The sequence below is a fragment of the Ictalurus punctatus genome, chromosome 12 (assembly GCF_001660625.3).
Source record: "Ictalurus punctatus breed USDA103 chromosome 12, Coco_2.0, whole genome shotgun sequence".
Classification (NCBI taxonomy): domain Eukaryota; kingdom Metazoa; phylum Chordata; class Actinopteri; order Siluriformes; family Ictaluridae; genus Ictalurus; species Ictalurus punctatus.
The window spans coordinates 1,593,163-1,615,000 of record NC_030427.2 but is presented as its reverse complement, the minus strand read 5'-3'; the positions used below and the strand labels follow the sequence as shown (position 1 = coordinate 1,615,000).

The 21,838-nt window shown below is 40.8% G+C and overlaps 1 protein-coding gene across 8 annotated transcripts in view; it reads right to left on the bottom strand.

The window, feature by feature from the left end:
• LOC108261189 (NACHT, LRR and PYD domains-containing protein 3) overlaps positions 1 to 8,685 on the bottom strand; it is a 264,701-nt gene extending 256,016 nt beyond the window's left edge. For 6 of the 8 annotated variants that reach the window (XM_053684416.1, XM_053684414.1, XM_053684419.1 and 3 more), the window contains exons 1-7: positions 8,602 to 8,685; positions 8,321 to 8,442; positions 7,746 to 7,862; positions 7,281 to 7,335; positions 6,842 to 7,046; positions 4,791 to 6,561; positions 819 to 992 (exon numbers count right to left, since the gene is read on the bottom strand). In XM_053684416.1, coding sequence (XP_053540391.1) covers positions 819 to 992; positions 4,791 to 6,561; positions 6,842 to 7,046; positions 7,281 to 7,335; positions 7,746 to 7,862; positions 8,321 to 8,373 — 2,375 coding nt within the window. In that variant the 5' untranslated portion in view covers positions 8,374 to 8,442; positions 8,602 to 8,685. Of the gene's footprint in view, positions 1 to 91; positions 228 to 818; positions 993 to 4,790; positions 6,562 to 6,841; positions 7,047 to 7,280; positions 7,336 to 7,745; positions 7,863 to 8,320; positions 8,502 to 8,601 lie in introns of those variants that run through there. The other 2 variants (XM_053684422.1, XM_053684415.1) reach the window with 2 other exon arrangements.
• Positions 8,686 to 21,838: the final 13,153 nt, after the last annotated feature.

The following is a 21,838-nucleotide window of genomic DNA, read 5'->3' as shown; positions in this document are numbered from 1 at the left end:
TCATTTCACACCAGACTACTGTGTGAACGCGGGTCAATACAAAGCAGGATTTACTAAAAACTTGATTCTCAGGAACGGATCAGTGCCAACTGTTCGTGATCCAGATTCATATCCAGAAGACGTAAATATCACACTTTATATTTGGTGAGTGTTTGTAAATCGCCTTTCCGAATGAGCTTGTTAGCAGATTCCACGGGTAATGTACTACCCGAAACAGGAGCTGTTCTCTTCCGGAAAGGGGGCGGGGCACAGCAGCTCATTTGCATTTAAAGAGACACACACAGGAAAACAGCGTGTTTTTTATTCTTTTGCACTGTGAAGCACTTTGAGCTGCATTTTATGTATGAACAGTGCTATATAAATAAAGTTATTATGATTATAATGTGTGTGTGTGTACCTCAGTATCTCCAGTGTACAGAGTTTGTGTGTGTGCACGCGTGTGCGCGTACCTCAGCATCTACAGTGTACAGTGTGTGTGTGTGTGTGTGTGTGTGTGTGTGTGTGTGTGTGTGTGTGTGTGTACCTCAGTATCTACAGTGTGTGTGTGTCCCTCAGTATCTCCAGTGTACTGAGTGTGTGTGTGTGTGCGCGTACCTCAGTATCTCCAGTGTACTGAGTGTGTGTGTGTGTGCACGTACCTCAGTATCTCCAGTGTACAGTGTGTGTGCGCGTACCTCAGTATCTCCAGTGTACTGAGTGTGTGTGTGTGTGTGTGTGTGCGCACCTCAGTATCTCCAGTGTACAGTGTGTGTGTGTGTGTGTGTGTGTGTGTGTGTGTGTGTGTGTGTGTGTGAGTGTGAGTGTGTGAGTGTGTGTACCTCAGTATCTCCAGTGTACAGTGTGGATTCTCCAGTCCAGCAGAGAGCAGCTTCACTCCTGAATCCTGCAGGTTATTGTCACTCAGGTCCAGTTCTCTCAGTCTGGAGGAGTTTGATCTGAGAACTGAGGACAGAACTCTACAGCTTTCCTCTGTCAGTTTACACCCCCACAGCCTGGAAGAGAAATGATGAAATATCAGAACACTGATCTCAAACACACACACAGCCATAACACACTTACTCTTTACCATGTAACAGAAATGTGAGTGTGTTTCTCTCACACACACAAATCAGAGGACAGGACACCACATCAGCATCATTATTATTATTATTATTATTATTATTATTATTATTATTATTATTATTATTGAAATGAAAACAGAAGGGTTTTTGTTTGAATAATGGAAACCATTTTTAAGGGAAGTACATGTGTGTATGAGAGTCTGTGAGTGTGTGTGTGAGAGAGAGAGTGTGTGTGAATGAGAGTGTGTTTGTGAGTGTGTATTTGTGTGTGTGTGTGTGTGTGTGGAGTAAGTTGACGAGTTAATTTGCTAACTGGAAATCCGTCTCACACAGTGCATGCATTATTTGTTTGTTTGTTTGTTTATGGTAAACATTCACAGATTTTTTGTTATTGATTAAAGTTATAAACAGGACGTATCCCTTGATCTGCACAGAGGGATTATGATGATGTTTTTGCTAACTGGAAATCCGTCCTCGGGGACAATCCTCTTTCATCCTGTAAACTAATCCCACACCAGATCCAATCTAAAGAGAAAGTCTGATCGGTCCAAACCAAACAAGGTCGGTGTGAAAGTGAAAAAGCACAGAAGAGTTTTAATCAAGTTCTATTGTAAGTGTGTAGTGAGCTAGAAGACGTCTATGTGTTACTGAACATCAGGTGTTTTTCTGCATCTCTGTCCAGTGAGGGAAAAAAGTATTTGATCCCCTGCTGATTTTGTACGTTTGCCCACTGACAAAGAAATGATCCGTCTATAACTTTAATGGTAGATTTATTTGAACAGTGAGAGACAGAATAACAACAAGAAAATCCGGAAAAACGCATGTCAAAAATGTTATAAATTAATTTGCATTTTAATGAGGGAAATAAGTATTTGACCCCGCTGCAAAACATGACTTAGTACTTGGTTTAAAAACCCTTGTTGGCAATCACAGAGGTCAGACGTTTCTTGTAGTTGGCCACCAGGTTTGCACACATCTCAGGAGGGATTTTGTCCCACTCCTCTTTACAGATCTTCTCCAGGTCATTAAGGTTTCGAGGCTGACGTTTGGCAACTCGAACCTTCAGCTCTCTCCACAGATTTTCTATGGGATTTAGGTCTGGAGACTGGCTAGGTCACTCCAGGACCTTAATGTGCTTCTTCTTGAGCCACTCCTTTGTTGCCCTGGCCGTGTGTTTTGGGTCATTGTCATGCTGGAATACCCATCCACGACCCATTTTCAATGCCCTGGCTGAGGGAAGGAGGTTCTCACCCAAGATTTGACGGTACATGGCCCCGTCCATCGTCCCTTTGATGCGGTGAAGTTGTCCTGTCCCCTTAGCAGAGAAACACCCCCAAAGCATAATGTTTCCACCTCCATGTTTGACGGTGGGGATGGTGTTCCAGGGGTCATAGGCAGCTTTCCTCCTCCTCCAAACACGGCAAGTTGAGTTGATGCCAAAGAGCTCCATTTTGGTCTAATCTGACCTCAACACTTTCACCCAGTTGTCCTCTGAATCATTCAGATGTTCACTGGCGAACTTCAGACGGACATGTATATGTGCTTTCTTGAGCAGTGGACCTTGCGCGCGCTGCAGGATTTCAGTCCTTCACGGCGTAGTGTGTTACCAATTGTTTTCTTGGTGACTATGGTCCCAGCTGCCTTGAGATCATTGACAAGTTCCTCCCGTGTAGTTCTGGGCTGATTCCTCACTGTTCTCATGATCAATGCAACTCCACGAGGTGAGATCTTGCATGGAGCCCCAGGCCGAGGGAGACTGACAGTTCTTTTGTGCTTCTTCTATTTGCGAATAATCGCACCAACTGTTGTCCCCTTCTCACCAAGCTGCTTGGCAATGGTCTTGTAGCCCATTCCAGACTTGTGTAGGTCTACATTCTTGTCCCTGACATACTTGGAGAGCTCTTTGGTCTTGGCCATGATGTGGAGTTTGGAATCTGATTGATTGATTGCTTCTGTGGACAGGTGTCTTTTATACCGGTAACAAACTGATATTAGGAGCACTCCCTTTAAGAGTGTGCTCCTAATCTCAGCTCGTTACCTGTATAAAAGACACCTGGGAGCCAGAAATCTTTCTGATTGAGAGGGGGTCAAATACTTTTTTCCCTCATTAAAATGCAAATTAATTTATAAAATTTTTGACATGCGTTTTTCTGGATTTTCTTGTTGTTATTCTGTCTCTCACTGTTCAAATGCAACTACCATTAAAATTATAGACTGATCATTTCTTTGTCAGTGAGCAAACGTACAAAATCAGCAGGGGACCAAATACTTTTTTCCCTCACTGTATGTCCTGTGTAAACGGAGTTAGAAGAACCGTGTGTTTTGTCTAAAGCAGCTTTACTCTGGCAATAAATGAGCAATTAGACATTCACCAGAACTGTGTTTCCAATCAAAGCCCTTTAAGCTTCAATACCAGTGTCACAATAACAGATCAGACTTCCAGGATGAAGTGTACCAGGCTGGGACTAAAGCCAGAAGGTCATTAAGGTACAAGGGGGAAATTTGGGACAGGGTAAAAATTATGGAAGTATAATAGTGCCAAATGTCCTGGCATGTTGAATTACATAACCTGAATAAAAACGTATCGCAATAACAAGACTTGAATTTTTCTGCCCAGCAATTTGACACAAATCGGATAAAAAACACCGCAATATCAGTGCTTCAATTAGTTTCCTCTGCAATTCATCCTCACAAATTCAGGCTGCAAAAAATCCGGGTCTTGCAATAAGTTTTTATTCAGGTTATGTAATTCAACATGCCAGGACATTTGGCACTATTATACTTCCATTAAAAATTCTGTCCTGATGAAACCTTTCAGAAAATTCAACGCAAGGCGCATACGCTGCAAAAAATGACCTTGTCCCAATAAAACCTTTAAGAAAATCCAACTGACAACGCATGCACCACAAATGTAATGTATCATATAGATATGAATAATTCATGAAGGCGATGGAGATTGGTTTGTTTTTAGAAAGAAGAGGTTAATGCCCCACCTAGGGATAATTTTACTGCTTCAGAAAAGTATATAAAGACATGTGTGTGTGTGTATAATTCAGACTTTCTGCAGACTGTCTCACTTTGTTGTTTCAATAAAGTTTGATGACCTTTGGCATCTACAAACCCTCTGTCTCTGAAGTCTTTAACTTAGGTTGGAAAGATTGTTTTCCACGACACTCTCACGTGTGTCCCTCAGTGCAGATTGGGCGGTGTGATACGCTGATACACATCATAGGACCAGAAAATAGAATAATCAATCATGTCTATTGATAGATATTTTCCTATATCCTCTATATCACCAATGTCACATGCTGTATTCATATTGTTCCCATGGTGACAGTGTTCTGTTTTTCTTCTTCTCGTTTGTGAAGTTCTGTTCAATGTCACTTTCAAATGAAAGGAGAAAAGAAAAAGTGCCTTTCACTGGTGTTTAGATCACAAAATGATCAGAAAGCAGCGATGAATACATGCAGTTATTCTGTAGAGATCATTTCTTCATCAGTTTTAGAGAAAAGGTAATAAATGGTGATGGAAGGTTTTGTCCACATGGCCCCGCCCTCAGTGCAGACGTAACGTGTTGGTGTAAAAAGTGAAACTCTTCTGGAACAGTACCAGAGGTTTGTTTAAAGATGATTAGAGTAATTATTAACCAGCATTAATCCAAACAGTGCAGTTCAGTGTTACATTAAATAAAAACCATGCAGTAACACATTTATAAATAAAAATACTCACACAGCTCTTCTGGAGACTTTGACCACTGGCAGCAGCTTCAGAAGACATTCCTCTGATGGGTCATATTCCCTCAAATCAAACACATCCAGCTCCTGATCTGAGTTCAGTAACACAAACACCAGAGCTGACCACTGAGCAGGAGAGAGTCTGGTTCCACTGAGACGACTGTGACCTCCTCTGTTCAGGTAAGTCTGTACTTCCTGCACTAGAGAATGATCATTCAGTTCATTCAGACAGTGGAACAGATTGATGGATTTCTCTGGAGATGGATTCTCCCTGATCTTCTCCTTGATGTACTCGACTGTTTCCTGTTTGCTGTGAGAGCTGCTTCCTGTCTGGGGCATTAAGCCTCGTAAGAGAGTCTGATTGGACTCCAGTGAGAGACCCAGAAGGAAGCGGAGGAACAGGTCCAGGTGTCCATTCTCACTCTGTAAGGCCTTGTCCACTGCACTCCTGAGGAGATCAGACATGTCTGACTTTCTGAAGAAATTAAAACGTCTAGTGCTTTGTTCCAACACATTTGTCTTTCTAAAAATAAAGCAGAAAAATACATATAAAGCAGCCAGAAACTCCTGAACACTCAGATGTACAAAGCTGAACACCTTCCCCAGGTGAAGCCCAAACTCCTCTCTGAAGATTTGGGTGCACACTCCTGAGTACACTGACACTTCTCTCACATCAATGCCACACTCTCTCAGGTCTTCCTCATAGAAGATCAGGTTTCCTTTCTCCAGCTGTTGGAAAGCCAGTTTTCCCAGTGCCAGGATACTCTCTCTGGTCTGCTGAGGATCAGGGTCACATTTCTGATGGTACTTTTGGTCCTTGTGTTTGATCTGAAAGATCAGGAAGTGTGTGAACATTTGAGTCAGAGTCTTGGGGATCTCTCCACTCTCTGCTTCACCCAACATTCTCTCTAGAACAGTGGCTGAGATCCAGCAGAAGACTGGGATGTGGCACATGATGTAGAGGCTTCTTGAAGACTTCATGTGTGAGATGATTTTATCGGCCAGGCTCTGATCACTGATCCTCTTCCTGAAGTACTCCTCTTTCTGAGGATCACTGAACCCTCGTACCTCTGTGACCTCGTCTACACACTCAGGAGGGATCTGATTGGCTGCTCCTGGTCGAGAGGTTATCCAGAGGAGAGCAGAGGGAAGCAGATTCCCCTTGATGAGGTTCGTCAGCAGCACATCCACTGAGACTGACTCTGTCACATCACACAATCTCTCATTCTTCTGGAAATTTAGAGGAAGTCGACACTCATCCAGACCATCAAAGATCAACACCACTTTGTAGGAGTCTATTACTTCTAGTTTTCTCATTTCAGGGAAAAAGTGATGAAGAAGATCCATCAGACTGAGATGTCTCTGCTTCATCAGATTCAGCTCTCTAAAGGGAAGTGGAAACATGAAGGTGACGTCCTGATTTGATTTTCCTTCAGTCCAGTCCAGAATGAACTTCTGCACAGAGACTGTTTTTCCAATTCCAGCAACTCCTTTAGTCAGCACTCTTCTGATGGACTTGTCTTTAAAGAGATCATTACATTTGATGGGTGTCTCCTGTGCTGCTGGTCTCCTGGACGCTGTCTCAATCTGTCTCACCTCATGTTCATTATTGACGTCTCCACTCCAACCCTCTGTGATGTAGAGATCTGTGTAGATCTCATTCAGAAGTGCTGAGCTTCCATGCTGTGAGATTCCTTCATTAATTCTTTTAAACTTCTCTCTCAGGCTGGATTTCAGCTTTGTCTGATACACAGGGGCCACAGACTCTAATAAACACATAAGATGTTTTAATGTAAAATCACTGAACACAGGATTAAATGTCAAATTCAAATGCTGCTGTTCATTCCTGATTCATGTAGTAAATATTCCTGAAGGAACAGGACCATTGTACAGAGTCACCACAAGCTGGACCACGAACAGAACAGAAAAGCAGCAGATGTACATGCTACTAAACTCAAACTTAAAACTAAAAGTGTTCCTATCTAAAACTATTTCCTCTCTCTAAAGTGAACCTGATGGAATAAAGCCATGACTCAGAGCTCTTACTGTTGTGCAGTGTGTTAGCGAGATCTGTGTGGTTCATGTTCTTCAGGACGTGCAGTGTGATCTTCAGCGCTCCGTCTCTGACACTGTGCAGATCCTCCTCATCCTGCACCTCCCTCTCAGTGCATGCTGGGTAATCTGGACTCAGGAGCTTCCTGAACCTCTTCAGCTCATTCTTTATCAGAGAGATGACTTTGTGTTCCAGCTCCTGGTTAGAAACACACAGGAACACATCTAAATATTATAATGTTACACACTGAGAGATGCTTTTATTTTATGAAAAGAATAAAAGTCTCTATCTATTCCCACAGTTACAGCTGAAATTCTGCCTGATTACCCATAATGCTGCTGCACATCAATAAACCTGTAAATTGTCATGATCTTAAATAAAAAATCTGCAACCTGCTCACACACAAGTTACACACATTAAAAAGACACAAACCTTGAATATGGAGTCCAGCTGATTTCTGTTGAGGTTTGATTTCTTCTGTTGTGGTCTGTGAAGAAATAAAACACATGATGTGATATAGACTATATGTATTCATAGCTGCACAACACACACTAATACATACAGAGACAGATATTTAACACCATCCTCTTAACACAATACACTGATTTCAGGATTTCTCACTGACACTAACATGTTTATGAATAAAATAGTGATCTAGTCATTAATGTCCCAGGTGTAAATGTTGTTGTGTAGCACCACAGACCCTCCAGCTCAGGGACTGCAGACTGAACTGAACTCTTAAAGTAGTTTTCCTCACTGCCAGTCCGAGAGCTGCAGCACTGCACAGTTTAGTGTTTTACTGCTTCAACACCTGATAAAGATCATGAAGGGCTTCAGAATGAGACCAGTGAGTTTGATCAGGTGGAACACTGCTGTGAAACACCTCACTGTACTGACCTCACATCAGGAGAACTGGCTCCGTCTCTGAAGGTAAATGGACGACCCATTGACGCGTCACTCTTCATGGACACACAGCTGGGTTCTGGTGAGTCTGATCTCTTTCCCTCCATCATTCTAGAATTAAACAGAAATATCAGCAATAATTAATACTTTGCTGTCTCAGCACTGTTACAAAATGTGTTCACCATTAAACACCAATAATTCCATCTTTTTAATTCAGCTCCAGTCTGCACACTTATTCAAACAGGAGACACGCCCCATACCTCAGGAATTACACTGATGTCAGGAGTCCCAATCACAGATAACTGACTCAGCTGGGTCTTAAAGCCTGTAGAGTTCACTGACTCAAAGCTACGCTGCTCTTCTCCTCCACATTACACAGTCCTTTTTACTCTTCTCTCAGTGAATGATTTCTCTAAACTGTTCTTAGATCAGATCAGTGATATATTCACTGCTATTAAACACCTTAAACCAAAGTCTAGTTCCTCTGTTAACTAGTGAGTGTTTAGAGATACAGATCTGTTCCATGAGACGGTGTGTGTTTATTGCTGGTGAATGGAAAAGTAAATCACCTCTCGTCTCTCTTTAAGTCCTGTTTTCCAGACACACTCATGTTGGAGGTCATGTCTCCTTCTCCAGATTACAGCAGGACATACGTTTACTTCACTCCAACAGCGGTGTGTTAAATCAAACCCTGTATCAGCACAGAGTTCACTTACAGGAAATAGTCTCTGTATCAAGTCATAAAACAACCTGTGTACATTCAAACTTCAGTACAAACCCATGAAACTCTTCTGCATCTAGTGCACATTCAGTGTGTTTATATATTATAGCTTTAGATGTAGATACTCACTGTGTTTTTACTCCTGAAATGCTGTATTTTCCCCTCCACACAAAATGGAGACTGACTTTCACTTTCACTGTCTACCTGTTTATTCTGCCGAGGGGGAGGGGCAGTGAGGTAGGGTAATAAACACACACACACACACACAGATATGGTTTGTTATCAGACAGCTTTCTGATTCATCGAGCAAAGGCCTGTAAATACTGAAAGTATAAGCCTGAAAACGCTGCAAATACAGAGAACAGAATTAAAAGTCTGGTAAAATCTACATCACACACATTATCATTTCATTACCTTCATTTATTATCTCGTGACTTCATTCAGCTGTGCACAAACAACTGTCAGAGCTCTACACAAATATATAAACTAAAATAAAATAACAGGAAGTAGAAACACTCAGCAGATCATTAGATAAAGAAGCAGAACTCATACGCTGAGTAAGTTTACTTAAATATCTGCAGAAATGTATTTTTCTGGTTTTCCCTTAATGAGAGCGAGTATCCTGATATTAGTGAGGATTGGTGTGTAAGTAGTTTTTGTGTGAATAATGAATGTTACTCAGAATAAAGGTGATGATGGAGAGTAAGTTAAACACATTGGTCAGACGAGTAACTAACCCAGTGTTTCCCAATCGAGGTTCTGTCTGATGAGAGCAGGGGTGCGTGTAAAAATCCTTCAAACATTTTCTAAAATGATCAAATGTGTAGAAAACATTTAATATAGATGAGAAACATCTGATGTCTGAAATAATAACACAGACACATAAATAATAAGACAGACACACACACACAACAATAATAATATTAAACTAGACCAGTACATTTACATTTGTTTTCATTTATTTCACAAACAAATATTCTACTCATATATGTACACATTCAAACATCATGCTTTTCTAACAGTGTGTTTACACAAACGAAATAACGCCACACAGTGACACATCCCCATATTAACCATTGATACGCTTTTCAGACGTATTTCACCCCCCCCCCCCCCCCAAAAAAAAAAAACAAAAACAAAAAACAAAAAACAAAACAAGAAACAAACAGACTCATTAACATGAACACCTTTGTTGGGGGGCCACTCCCCCACACACACCTCTCCACCACTGCCCAGACACACAGGAGCTAGACTGACCCACTGATACAATCGATAGGGTTACCCCCCCACCCCGGTCATAAATTAGCTCACTTACACAAATGTCGGCCTGAGAAGTACAAAGGGCTATAAATCAGCACACACTACTTTGATTGACAGTTTGACAGAAAGTGTGTGTTACTCTTGTTGGAACAAAGTTACTGGTGTGACTCTAATTCTCTTTATTTTTAATGGTCTAGTAAAAGGGCAGTCTGTGCTCCGGCTCCCTATAGTGGCCTGTGTGAATCACTGCCTCTTGTCACATTTTTATAAAATATTATTATCTATTAATTTATTAATATCTGTGTGTGTGTGTGTGTGTGTGTGTGTGTGTGTGTGTGTAGGACTACACAGTATCTTTGTGTGTTAACAGGAGCTCAGCTATTCTCTCTGAATAAAGAGGAACTTCGCGCTGGCATTCCTGAAGAAGGAGCGAGGGTGTACAGCCAAGTTGCCGTACAGAAGGCACTGCTGGAGGTAAGCACACACAGACACACACACACACACACACACACTAATGATGTGTATAAATGATGTGTTTTTTTCTCAGGATGTCAGAAAGGCAACAGAGCTGGAGGCAGTGATGGAGAAACAGAAGATGAAGGTGGATTTCACAAAGCAGAGTGGAACTCATACGCCTCGTACTCTAGCATACTACACACCCCCCACCTACACCCCATACTAGACCCCCCCCACCTACACCCCATACTACACCCCCCCCCACCAACACCCCATACTACACCCCCCCACCTACACCCCATACTACACCCCCCCCACCTACACCCCATACTACCCCCCCCACCTACATCCCATACTACACCCCCCCCCCACCTACACCCCATACTACCCCCCCACCTACACCCCACACTACACCCCCCCCCACGTACACCCCATACTAGACCCCCCCCCCCCCCCCACCACCTACATCCCATACTACCCCAACACACATGTAGTTTATATATACACATTGATGTACATGGTATGGTGTAATAAAAAAAAACCCATAACATTTATTTAATGCCTTTATACACACACACACACACACACACACACACACACACACACACAAGTCTGTCTGATATATTACAGACTATTCCTCACACACTTACACAAATCAACTGCCATTTTATGGTAAAGCTGTCTAAATGTAAATGTTCAATCTTTGACTGTTCATTCATAAATTATAATAACTTGTGTGGCATTCTCTGTTATTTTAAATATCTGTGTGTGTGTGTGTGTGTGTGTGTGTGTGTGTGTGTGTTTCAACATCATTTTACAAAAACACTATTCAACGTTTCATCAGAGAGTCTGCATCTTTTGATCAAAGTTGCATGGCACGAGACCATTCAGTGCTTTATAGGTTAATAACAGTATTTTATAATCAGTGTGAGATTTCACTGGGAGCCAATGCAGTGTGGATAAGATCGGGGTGATGTGTCGTATCTTCTGGTTCTAGTTAGGACTCTAGCAGCTGCATTCTGGACTAACTGGAGTTTGTTTATGCTCCTACTGGAACATCCAGACAGTAAGGCATTACAGTAATCTAATCTAGAGGTGATGCAAGCATGAACTAGTATTTCTGCATCATGTAGTGACATTAGACAACTCCAATACCGAAAAAGTTGGGACAGTATGGAAAATGCTAATAAAACAATGAGGGTCATTTGTAAATGTACATTGACTTGTATTTAAACAAAAAACATAAAGACGAGGTATTTGATGTTTTACCTAATCAACTGCAAAGTTTCTGGAAGATGAACATTCATTTTGAAATTGATGCTGCAACACGTTCCAAAAAAGTTGGGACAGGGGTCATTTAGGATTTATAACGATGTGACGAGTTGAAAGAAGATGGTGATGTGAAACAGGTGAGGTCTAATTATTGTCTAATCATATGTATAAGGAGCCTTCAAAAAAGGCCGAGTCCTTCAAGAGTAAGGATGGGTCGAGGCTCGCCAATCTGCCAACAGATTTGTCAGCAAATAATCCAACACTTTGAGAAGAACATTCCCCAAAGACAAATCGGTAGGATTTTGGTCATTTCACCTTCTACACTGCACAATATAATTAAAAGATTCAAGGAATCCGGTCAAATCTCGGTGCGTAAAGGGCGAGGCATAAAACCACTTCTGAACCACTTCTAGCAGTTATTAAACCCTTGATTAAAAAACCTGATCTTGACCCGTCTCAATTGTCCAGCTATAGACCAATATCAAATCTCCCCTTCATCTCTAAGATTTTAGAAAAGGTTGTAGCAAAGCAGTTATGCTCGTACTTGGATAGGAATAACATTCATGAAATGTATCAGTCAGGATTTAGACCTCATCATAGCACAGAGACAGCGTTAGTTAAAGTAGTAAATGACCTTCTACTGACCTACGATCAGGGTTGTGTCTCGCTGCTTGTGTTACTCGACCTTAGTGCAGCTTTTGATACTATAGATCACACTATTCTACTTGATAGATTAGAAATTGTTGTTGGTATTAAGGGAACAGTCCTCTCCTGGCTCAGGTCTTATCTGACCAATCGTTATCAGTCCGTAGATGTAAATGGTGATTTCTCCATGCGTACTGAGGTTACTTTTGGAGTTCCACAGGGTTCCGTTTTAGGCCCAGTGCTCTTTACTTTATATATGCTACCCCTAGGTCAAATTATTCGTAAACATGGAATTAGCTTCCACTGTTATGCTGATGACACAGTTGTATGTTTCAGCGAAGCCAGAGGACAGACAGAAGCTTAGTAAAGTTGAGGATTGTGTAAAGGACATTAGACATTGGATGTTAACTAACTTCCTTCTACTTAATTCTGATAAAACAGAAATACTTTTATTAGGCCCACGTGTAGCTAGAAGTATTCTTTCTGATCACATGGTTACTCTGGATGGTCTTTCTGTTTCATCATGTACAGCAGTTAAAGACCTTGGAGTGATTATTGACTCCAGCCTATCATTTGATGCTCATGTAGATAATATTACTAGGATAGCCTTCTTTCATCTCAGAAATATTTCTAAAATAAGAAACATATTGTCACTACATGATGCGGAAATACTAGTTTATGCTTTCGTCACCTCTAGATTAGATTACTGTAACGCCTTACTGTCTGGATGTTCCAGTAGGAATATAAATAAGCTCCAGTTAGTCCAGAATGCAGCTGCTAGAGTCCTAACTAGAACTAGAAGATACGACCATATCACACCGATATTATCAATACTGCATTGGCTCCCAGTGAAATCTCGCATTAACTATAAAATACTTTTATTAACCTATAAAGCACTAAATGGTCTCGCGCCACAGTATCTAAGCGACCTTTTGGTTTTATATGATCCGCCACGCCTACTTAGATCAAAAGATGCAGGCTATTTGACGGTACCTGGAATAGTGAAGGCTACAGCAGGGGGAAGAGCTTTCTCTTATAGAGCCCCACAGTTATGGAACAGTCTTCCTATTAGTGTTCGGGACTCAGACACAGTCTCAGTGTTTAAGTCTAAGCTTAAAACGTATTTGTTTACTCAAGCCTACCCTGACTAGATTCTGTTCTACTACTTCGCAGTCATAATTATATTTTTTCTCCCTCTCTCCTTTCGCCGAGCCCCACACGAATTTATGGAGATACTAGAGATCCAGATCCTTTCTGCCTCTGGATGGAGCTCAAATCTTCTTTAATTCCAGACTGCTGGGACTACGGCTGCTCCTAACGCCATACAGACTTCATATAAATCCATAATGAACTTTTTCACACTAACTGTTGTTACCCAGATGAGGATGGGTTCCCTTCTGAGTCGGGTTCCTCTCAAGGTTTCTTCCTCTTAAAACATCTTAGGGAGTTTTTCCTTGCCACCGTCGCCACTCAGTGGCTTGCTCAGTTGGGATAAATTCACACCTTTAATATCTGTATACCGTGTTGATATTCTGTAAAGCTGCTTTGAGACAATGTCTATTGTAAAAAGCGCTATACAAATAAAATTGAATTGAATTGAATGCGCGTGATCTCCGCTCCCTCAGATGTCACTGTCTTAAAAACCGTCATGAGTCTGTAATGAAGATCCTGACATGGGCTCGGGAATACTTTGGTAAACCTTAGTTAGTCGACAGCATTCACCGCTGCATCCACAGATGTCCATGGTATGGGGACGTGTCAGTTGGTATGGGGGCGTGTCAGTTTGTATGGGGGTGTGTCAGTGCCCATGGTATAGGGGCGTGTCACTGTCCATGGTATGGGGTGTGTCAGTGTCCATGGTATAGGGGCGTGTCAGTGTCCATGGAATGGGGGCATGTCAGTGTCCATGGAATGGGGGCGTGTCAGTGTCCATGGTATGGGGGCGTCTCAGTGTCCATGGTATAGGGGCGTGTCAGTGTCCATGGTATAGGGGCGTGTCAGTGTCCATGGTATGGGGGCATGTCAGTGTCCATGGTATGGGGGCGCGTCAGTGTCCATGGTATGGGGGCGCGTCATTGTCCATGGTATGGGGGCGTGTCAGTGTCCATGGTATGGGGGCGTGTCAGTGTCCATGGTATGGGGGCTTGTCAGTGTCCATGGTATGTGGGCGTGTCAGTGTCCATGGTATGGGGGCATGTCAGTGTCCATGGAATGGGGGCGTGTCAGTGTCCATGGTATGGGTAGCACATATCTGTGAGGGAATCATTAATGCAGAAAGATATGTACACATTTTGGAGCTACACATGCTGCCATCCAGAGCAGGACAACGCCAAACCACAAACGCATGGTTGTGTAAGAAGAGAGTGCTGGCGCTAGCATGACCTGCCTGCAGTCCTGACCTACCTCTGATTTGTGGCACATTATAAAGCTCAAAATAAGGCACTGAAGGCCTCGTACAGTAGCACAGCTAAAGAAATGAATAATGGATGAATGGGGGGAAATTCTCCTTGCTAACCTTAACCAACTGGTGTCTTCACTCAGCACCCAAACACTTAATAAGTGTTATTAAAAGAAAAGGTGATGTTACACAGCAGTAAACAGTCAACTGTCCCAACTTTTTTGGAGTATGATGCAGTCATTATATAGTCAATATTTCTGAGATGAAAGAAGGTTATCCTAGTAATATTATCTACATGAGCATCAAATGATAGACTGGAGTCAATAATCATTCCAAGGTCTGTAACATAACAAAATGTGGAAAAAGTGAAGCGCTGTGAATACTTTCTGGATGCACTGTACATCACTACAATTACAATCACCACAGATGGAAACTGGATGTGTGTTTGTGAGAGTGTGTGTGTGAGAGAGAGTGTACCTCAGTATCTCCAGTGTACAGTGTGGATTCTCCAGTCCAGCAGAGAGCAGCTTCACTCCTGAATCCTGCAGGTTATTGTGAGTCAGGTTCAGTTCTCTCAGTCTGGAGGAGTTTGATCTGAGAACTGAGGACAGAACTCTACTGCTTTCCTCTGTCAGTTTACACCTCCACAGCCTGGAAGAGAAATGATGATATATCAGAACACTGATCACACACACACACAGCCATAATACACTTACTCTTTACCATGTACCAGAAATGTGAGTGTGTTTCTCTCACACACAGAAATCAGAGGACAGGACACCACATCAGCATTATTATTATTATTATTATTATTATTATTATTATTATTATTAATAATAATAATAATAATAACAACATCATCAGTTACAATGATCCTTAAAGGACTGAAAACATTTTTGTTTGAACAAATGCTTCATTATAATTGAAACATGAAGCCATTTGAAAAGACCCATGACACTTTGTAAACTTGCAACCATGTGCGATCAAAACGTAAATGAGCCTTGGAGTCACTCTTAAGCCTTGTCTCATTCTCCATCGTGATTATGGCTGGTAAAGAAGGTTGGCACATTGAAACGATCAAAACATAAACCATCAGAACATAAATGAACCAAGGAAATGCACTTAAGTCTTGTCTCATGCTCCCTTCCTCTGATGGCCAAGAGAACATGGCACTGGACTTGGAATGCACTGGGGTCTCCCCTACGCAACTTGAAGCCTGCTCAAGGCATGTCAGCGGTCTGTGTCAACTAACTCGTGTGCACTATCTTCCCGACTGCAGAGAGAAAAGGGCACTGGACTTGAACTACACTGGGGTTTCACCTGTGCAACTTGAAGCCTGTTATGAAACTGTGTCGTAATGCAGAGAGAACTCTATTCAGATAAGCAGGAAAGCACCTTGGCATTCATCAAACACGCTTGTGTTTTATCCTAGGAAAATGCTTTGACGTAAAGTAAGTTGTCCGAATGTGTTCATGTAAACTAGTAAAGGCTCTAATTACTTGACTGAAGTGAATGTACTGAAGAGGGCGTCCACGTGCGGAAACCTGAGAATATAAACGAGACTGCAAAGTTGTTGTTGGAGAAGGGTCTAACACGGACAAACACGTCCGTCGGCTCCAGTAGAATAGCCTAGTGTTTCCTTAAATCACTTTGAGGCGTCGGACTCTAAATCCAGCGGGGTTTTCTTGCGCAGGTATGACCCCTGCTTGCAGCTTTGTCAGCTGTAGGTGTCAAGTCACTGGTGCTCACTCTCATGCTGTTTATTTAAAGCAGAGTATGTATGCACCCTAACCCTAAAGTTTCCCATGTAACAGAAATATGAGTGCGTTTGTCTCACACAGAAATCAGAGGACATGACACCACATCAGCATTATTATTATTATTATTATTATTATTATTATTAATAATAATAATAATAATAATAATAATAACATCATCAGTTACAATGATCCTTAAAGGACTGAAAACATTTTTGTTTGAACAAATGCTTCATTATAATTGAAACATGAAGCCATTTTTTAATAAAAGTATTAAAAAGTCTCCTATTTAAAAATAAACAAAATAAATAAAATAAATAAGAAATCTCCCATTTGAACAAAAGATGAGATAAGATAATACTTTATTAATCCCAATGTGGAGAAATGAGGGAATTAGGAGGAAAAAGGAGCAGGACCTGCTGTGGCTTTGTTTGGAAATATTTTTGTTGGTGAAATAGAACAGAAACAGACAATATTGAGTGTAAAATGTACGTCAGGTAATATTATCTTATTGTTTACATGTTAGCATAGCATGTTAAATTAACTACTAAATAAAAATCACATCAGCTGTATGAGCATTTAAATAACGTCCTATTATTATTATTATTATTATTATTATTATTATTAACATTTACTGTAGCTGCACAGCCAGACTGCTCCTGTACCTTTAACACACTCTCTCTCTCACACACACACACACACACACACTTGTAATTAGAACATTCTGGGGTCAGTAGTCCCACCCATGTATTGTGGGGACACCACTTTCCTGACGTCCTACAGATATGAAAAGAATCAGGCATGTATAATTTAAGCCTGAGAACACACATCATCTCAAATTCTGAATTTAAATCACAAAATTTCTGTGCTTGGTTTTTTCACACCTAATGTGGACATAAGAACTCATCATTAATGGGGACCTAATTTGCATACACAGCAAATTAGCTGGTTTTCATGTTGTAGAGGGGACATCACTAGATAGTTAATCTGCATACACACAGATCAGGTAGTTTATATAACAACAAGGGGACATGGTTTAATAAAACAAAGTTGTCAATTTAACTTTATAATAATTTATACAAAATTAAAAACTAAGTATGTCTAATTTAGAGGGCTGTCTGTAAAGCAGATATGATGTGTATTTTCTCTATTTGAAGGTTTAAGCTTCTCATGAAATTATATTGAACAGTTGTTCTTAATTGTAAAAAAAAGTAGAGGTGCTAGCTGTACTGAACCTCACTTATTTATCACAGGCATGCATCACAAATTAACACTATCCCCAGTCATTTTGGCAAGTCAAAATGACAAAGAAACTCATCCTTTTGATATTTTAGCTGTATGAAGGATTTGTTTATTGGTCTGGATCTCTAATCAAGTGAAAAATTGTCAGTCAGATGAAAAAACCCTGTCTATTCAACATTATAAAGACAACTTGAGTCTTGAGCTTCTTTACTGTAAAAGACAACAAATATTTGCCCATTAAAGTGCAGAACTACTAAGCTCACATGTGCCGTGAATGAACTTGGACTCATTCAAGTTTGACATAACACTTGTGCTTACTACATATAGCCAGCTCAAAGTTAAACATATTGAGAAAAATAAAGATACTAGCCAAACACAGACACACAACCAAATGTCATAAACACAATTTTTTCTTTATTCTATATCCACTTAACTGACTAAGCTAAAAAGTGACAGTAACAACTTAATAATATATGTTGAGGTAGCTAATTTTGATTCCAGGCAGTCTAAACATGTAAATGGGTAGCACACTGAAGCTTTTATTGCCCAATAGGCTTACTCATGAACTTGTCAGTCACCTGCATAAGGACCCACTGGAAGAAGGCGGCCCAAACCAATTTGATCTAATTCAATATAACGGTGTAGGTAAAGATCCTAATGGATATTTTAAATGCCTGATTTGTTCCTGATTAGTTTATTATGAAGTAAATGCTGAGTGTTTCATTACAAAGTAAAAGGCTAGAGGTGTAACGTAACTTATTATTAAAGCATTACTACAGATGTTATGATGTACAGTATCTGTAATATAGATGTAAAGTGTTACTATCAAAGTGGTAATTAATCTTTGTTTATATCTCTTTTGTAAGCTACAGTGCAGTTATAGACGTAGAATTTGACACTTTGCCAGTCTCTATCTTTAAGATATAAAGACTCAGATCTAATGCAGTTTTCACAGGCCAACTTCCCTGGGACACGACACGACATGATGAAGGTCTTCATATGTCTCCCCACTGCATGGACCTGATTTCCTTCCCGAGCCTTCCTCTTATTCAGAGTAGATGTTTTACCTAAATGTAAGAATAAACATTAGTTACATAGCAAACACACACCCTTACACCCAACAGAAATTATTGTCTGGCAACTTACAGACTGGAACTTACATTTCACGTCTCAAGAATGAAAACTCTGACTGCAGTTTGTGCATATGTACCAAATAGTAACTAAGAGTACTCGGTTTTCTTGGAGAAGATGCAGTAGGGAACCTACTGAGTCCCAGGGGATGCTTATGTTGGAAATTATGGAGAGATGTGATTGAAAGGCAGGATTAAAAGTGCCAGCAAACTACACAATTCTGATATTTATGATCCAGAAAAGGTGTAGACTGTGATGGCTGCTGTTTCTCCTGGCCATTGCTCTCAGCAGTGTCCTCCTCCATAATCTGCATATTTAATAGACATTTAGAAAATCTAAAAGAGGAATATGCAACAGAAAGCAAATATGCTGTTCAATACGAAAAAAACAATAATTATTTATTAATTAAGTTTATTATTTCAGGGTTAGAAATGGGATACTTTGGAAGACTTTGGGATAATTACGATGCATTCAGAACGAATTCACAGTAATAAAACAGTTCAGGTTTAAATGACCTATCAGCTATCACAAGACTCCCTCACACACCTGAATAAAAAATGCTTTGTGGGGACTCCGTATAGTAACTATTAACAGACAAGATTATGTAACAGAAAGCAAATATGCTGTTCAATACAACAAAAACAATAATTATTTCACTATAGGAATTAAGTTTATTATTTCAGGGTTAGATATGGGATACTTTGGAAGACTTTGGGATAATTACGGTGCATTCGGACACACACATGTTTTGTAGTTAATGTTTAAACGTGGCAGTAAAATACCTGAAGCAGATCAGATGGACAATAATGTCTCATTTTATTGTTGATGCACAAGCACAAAATTAGTTGTGCAACAAAAATGAATTGCAACACTGCCGGATAAGACAATGTTTATTTTTGAATAATTTTTAAATTGTGAAAACACAGAGGGAGATACCATGCATACCTTGCTACACCAAGGCCAGACTCCTCCTCCGTAATTGCAGGTAATTTCATCACCTTCTTTAAAGTCTGTTAAAGCAAACAGACCAAGATGTGGGCTTCCATCTACTTCAGTCTTCTGCATTCTGACATTTGGGTGCTTGTGGTCATCATTAACCAGCCTACCAAAAGATCCGTCTTCTTTTGCAGCATCAATACTTAATACACAACGAGAGAAAGAGAGAAGTATTCAGTGACCGAATATTCAACATCAAATTCTACAAATATGATAGCTCTGCACAGAATTTTTATTGTTAACGGTCAGATGTAAATGTTTAAGTGGACAAATACTTTACAGCTGCAATTTTCAAGTACAATGAAAGTACACTTTGAAGAAAAACTATGCAGACATCGTCATTATTTATGCAGGTTAATTCTATGGATCATTTAATTAGTGGTGCTTCAAAAGCACTACTTTTGTTATTGAGCATACTAATTATAATTATTAGTGGTGCTTGAAAAGCACTAATATTGTTCCCTTGCATACTTATTATTATTATAATTATTATTATTATTATAATTATTATTATTATAATTATTATTATTATAATTATTATTACTCTCCGGCCGGCGCTCAGAAGTATTGGGACCCCGCACGGCCAGCTCTCAAAAGTACTGGCGCCTTTGACAGTCGGCTCTAAAATGTATTGGCGCATTACACGGCCGGCTCTAACAATGCTGGTGCCATATCTGTCCGGCTCTGGAAAGTATTGGCAACCTACGCTGTCGGCTCTGGAAAGTATTGGCACCCGTCCCTGTTTCGCCAACGCAAGCACCACTCACATTTTCTTCAGGAAATGTACCGTTCCAGTTATTATTCTTCTTCTTCCACTTTTTTTTCGGCGCGTAACTAGTCCTGCACCGTTTGTCAGAGATCGATGGGCGAGGTGTTGAATCGATCGGCTATATTGAGGAGATGTCTGCTATGACTTTTATAAGCGATCGGAATGCCGGAATTCCCACTACGGAAGCTCAAATTCTGAAAATTTCCCATAGACTTGCATTGAGTTATGAAAGTATTGGCCCTCTAAGGAGAAAGCTCTAAAAGTTTTGCCTCCGTAAACGTTTGGCTCTAAAATGTATTGGCACACGATCTGTTCGGCTCTCAGAAGTATTGGCACCCTATCTGGCCGGCGCTCAAAAGTATTGGCACCCCGCACGGCCAGCTCTCAAAAGTACTGGCGCCCTTGACGGCTGGCTCTAAAAAGTATTGGCGCACTACACGGCTGGCTCTAACAATGCTGGCACCCCATCTGTCTGGCTCTTGAAAGTATTGGCGCCCTACACTGTCGGCTCTCAAAAGTATTGAAGCCCTTAGCGTCCGGCACTTGAAAGTATTGGCACCCTACGCTTTCGCCTCTCAAATATATTGGTGCCCAATGCGTCCAGCTCTCGAAAGTATTGGTGCCCTACGAGTCCGGCATTCAAAAGTATTTGCGCCCTATTTGGCCAGCTTTAAAAGTATTGGCACCCTATACTGCCAGTATAGTGCTAACACATGCTAGCAACATGCCAGCATGATGCTAAAACATGCTAGCATGATGCTAAAACGTGCTAGAATGATGCTAAAACATGCTAGCATGATGCTAAAATGTGCAAAAACATGCTAGCATGATGCTAACACATGCTAGCTTGATGCTAACACATGCTAGCTTGATGCTAACACATGCTAGCTTGATGCTAACACATGCTAGCTTGATGCTAACACATGCTAGCTTGATGCTAACACATGCAAGCATCATGCTAAACCCCTCTAGCAACCTATCCATCCGGCTCTTGAAAGTATTGGCGCCCAATCCAAATTTTGCCAGTGCAAGCACCACTTACATTTTCTTCAGAAAATATACCGTTCTAGTTATTATTATAATAATTATTCTTTTTCTTCCACTTTTTTTTCGGCGCATAACTAGTCCTTTGTCGGAGATCGACGGGTGAGGTGTCCAATCGATCAGCTTATTGAGGAGATGTGTGCTATGACCTTTATAAGCGATCGGAATGCCGAATTCCCGCTACGGAAGCTGAAAGTTTGAAAATTTCCCATAGACTTGCATTGAGTTTCGAAAGTATTGGCCCTCTAAGGAGAAAGCTCTAAAAATTTTGCCTCCGTACACATTCGGCTCTAAAATTTATTGGCACACGATCTGTTCGGCTCTCGGAAGTATTGTCACCCTATCTGGCCAGCTCTCAAAAGTATTGGCACCCCGCACGGCCAGCTCTCAAAAGTA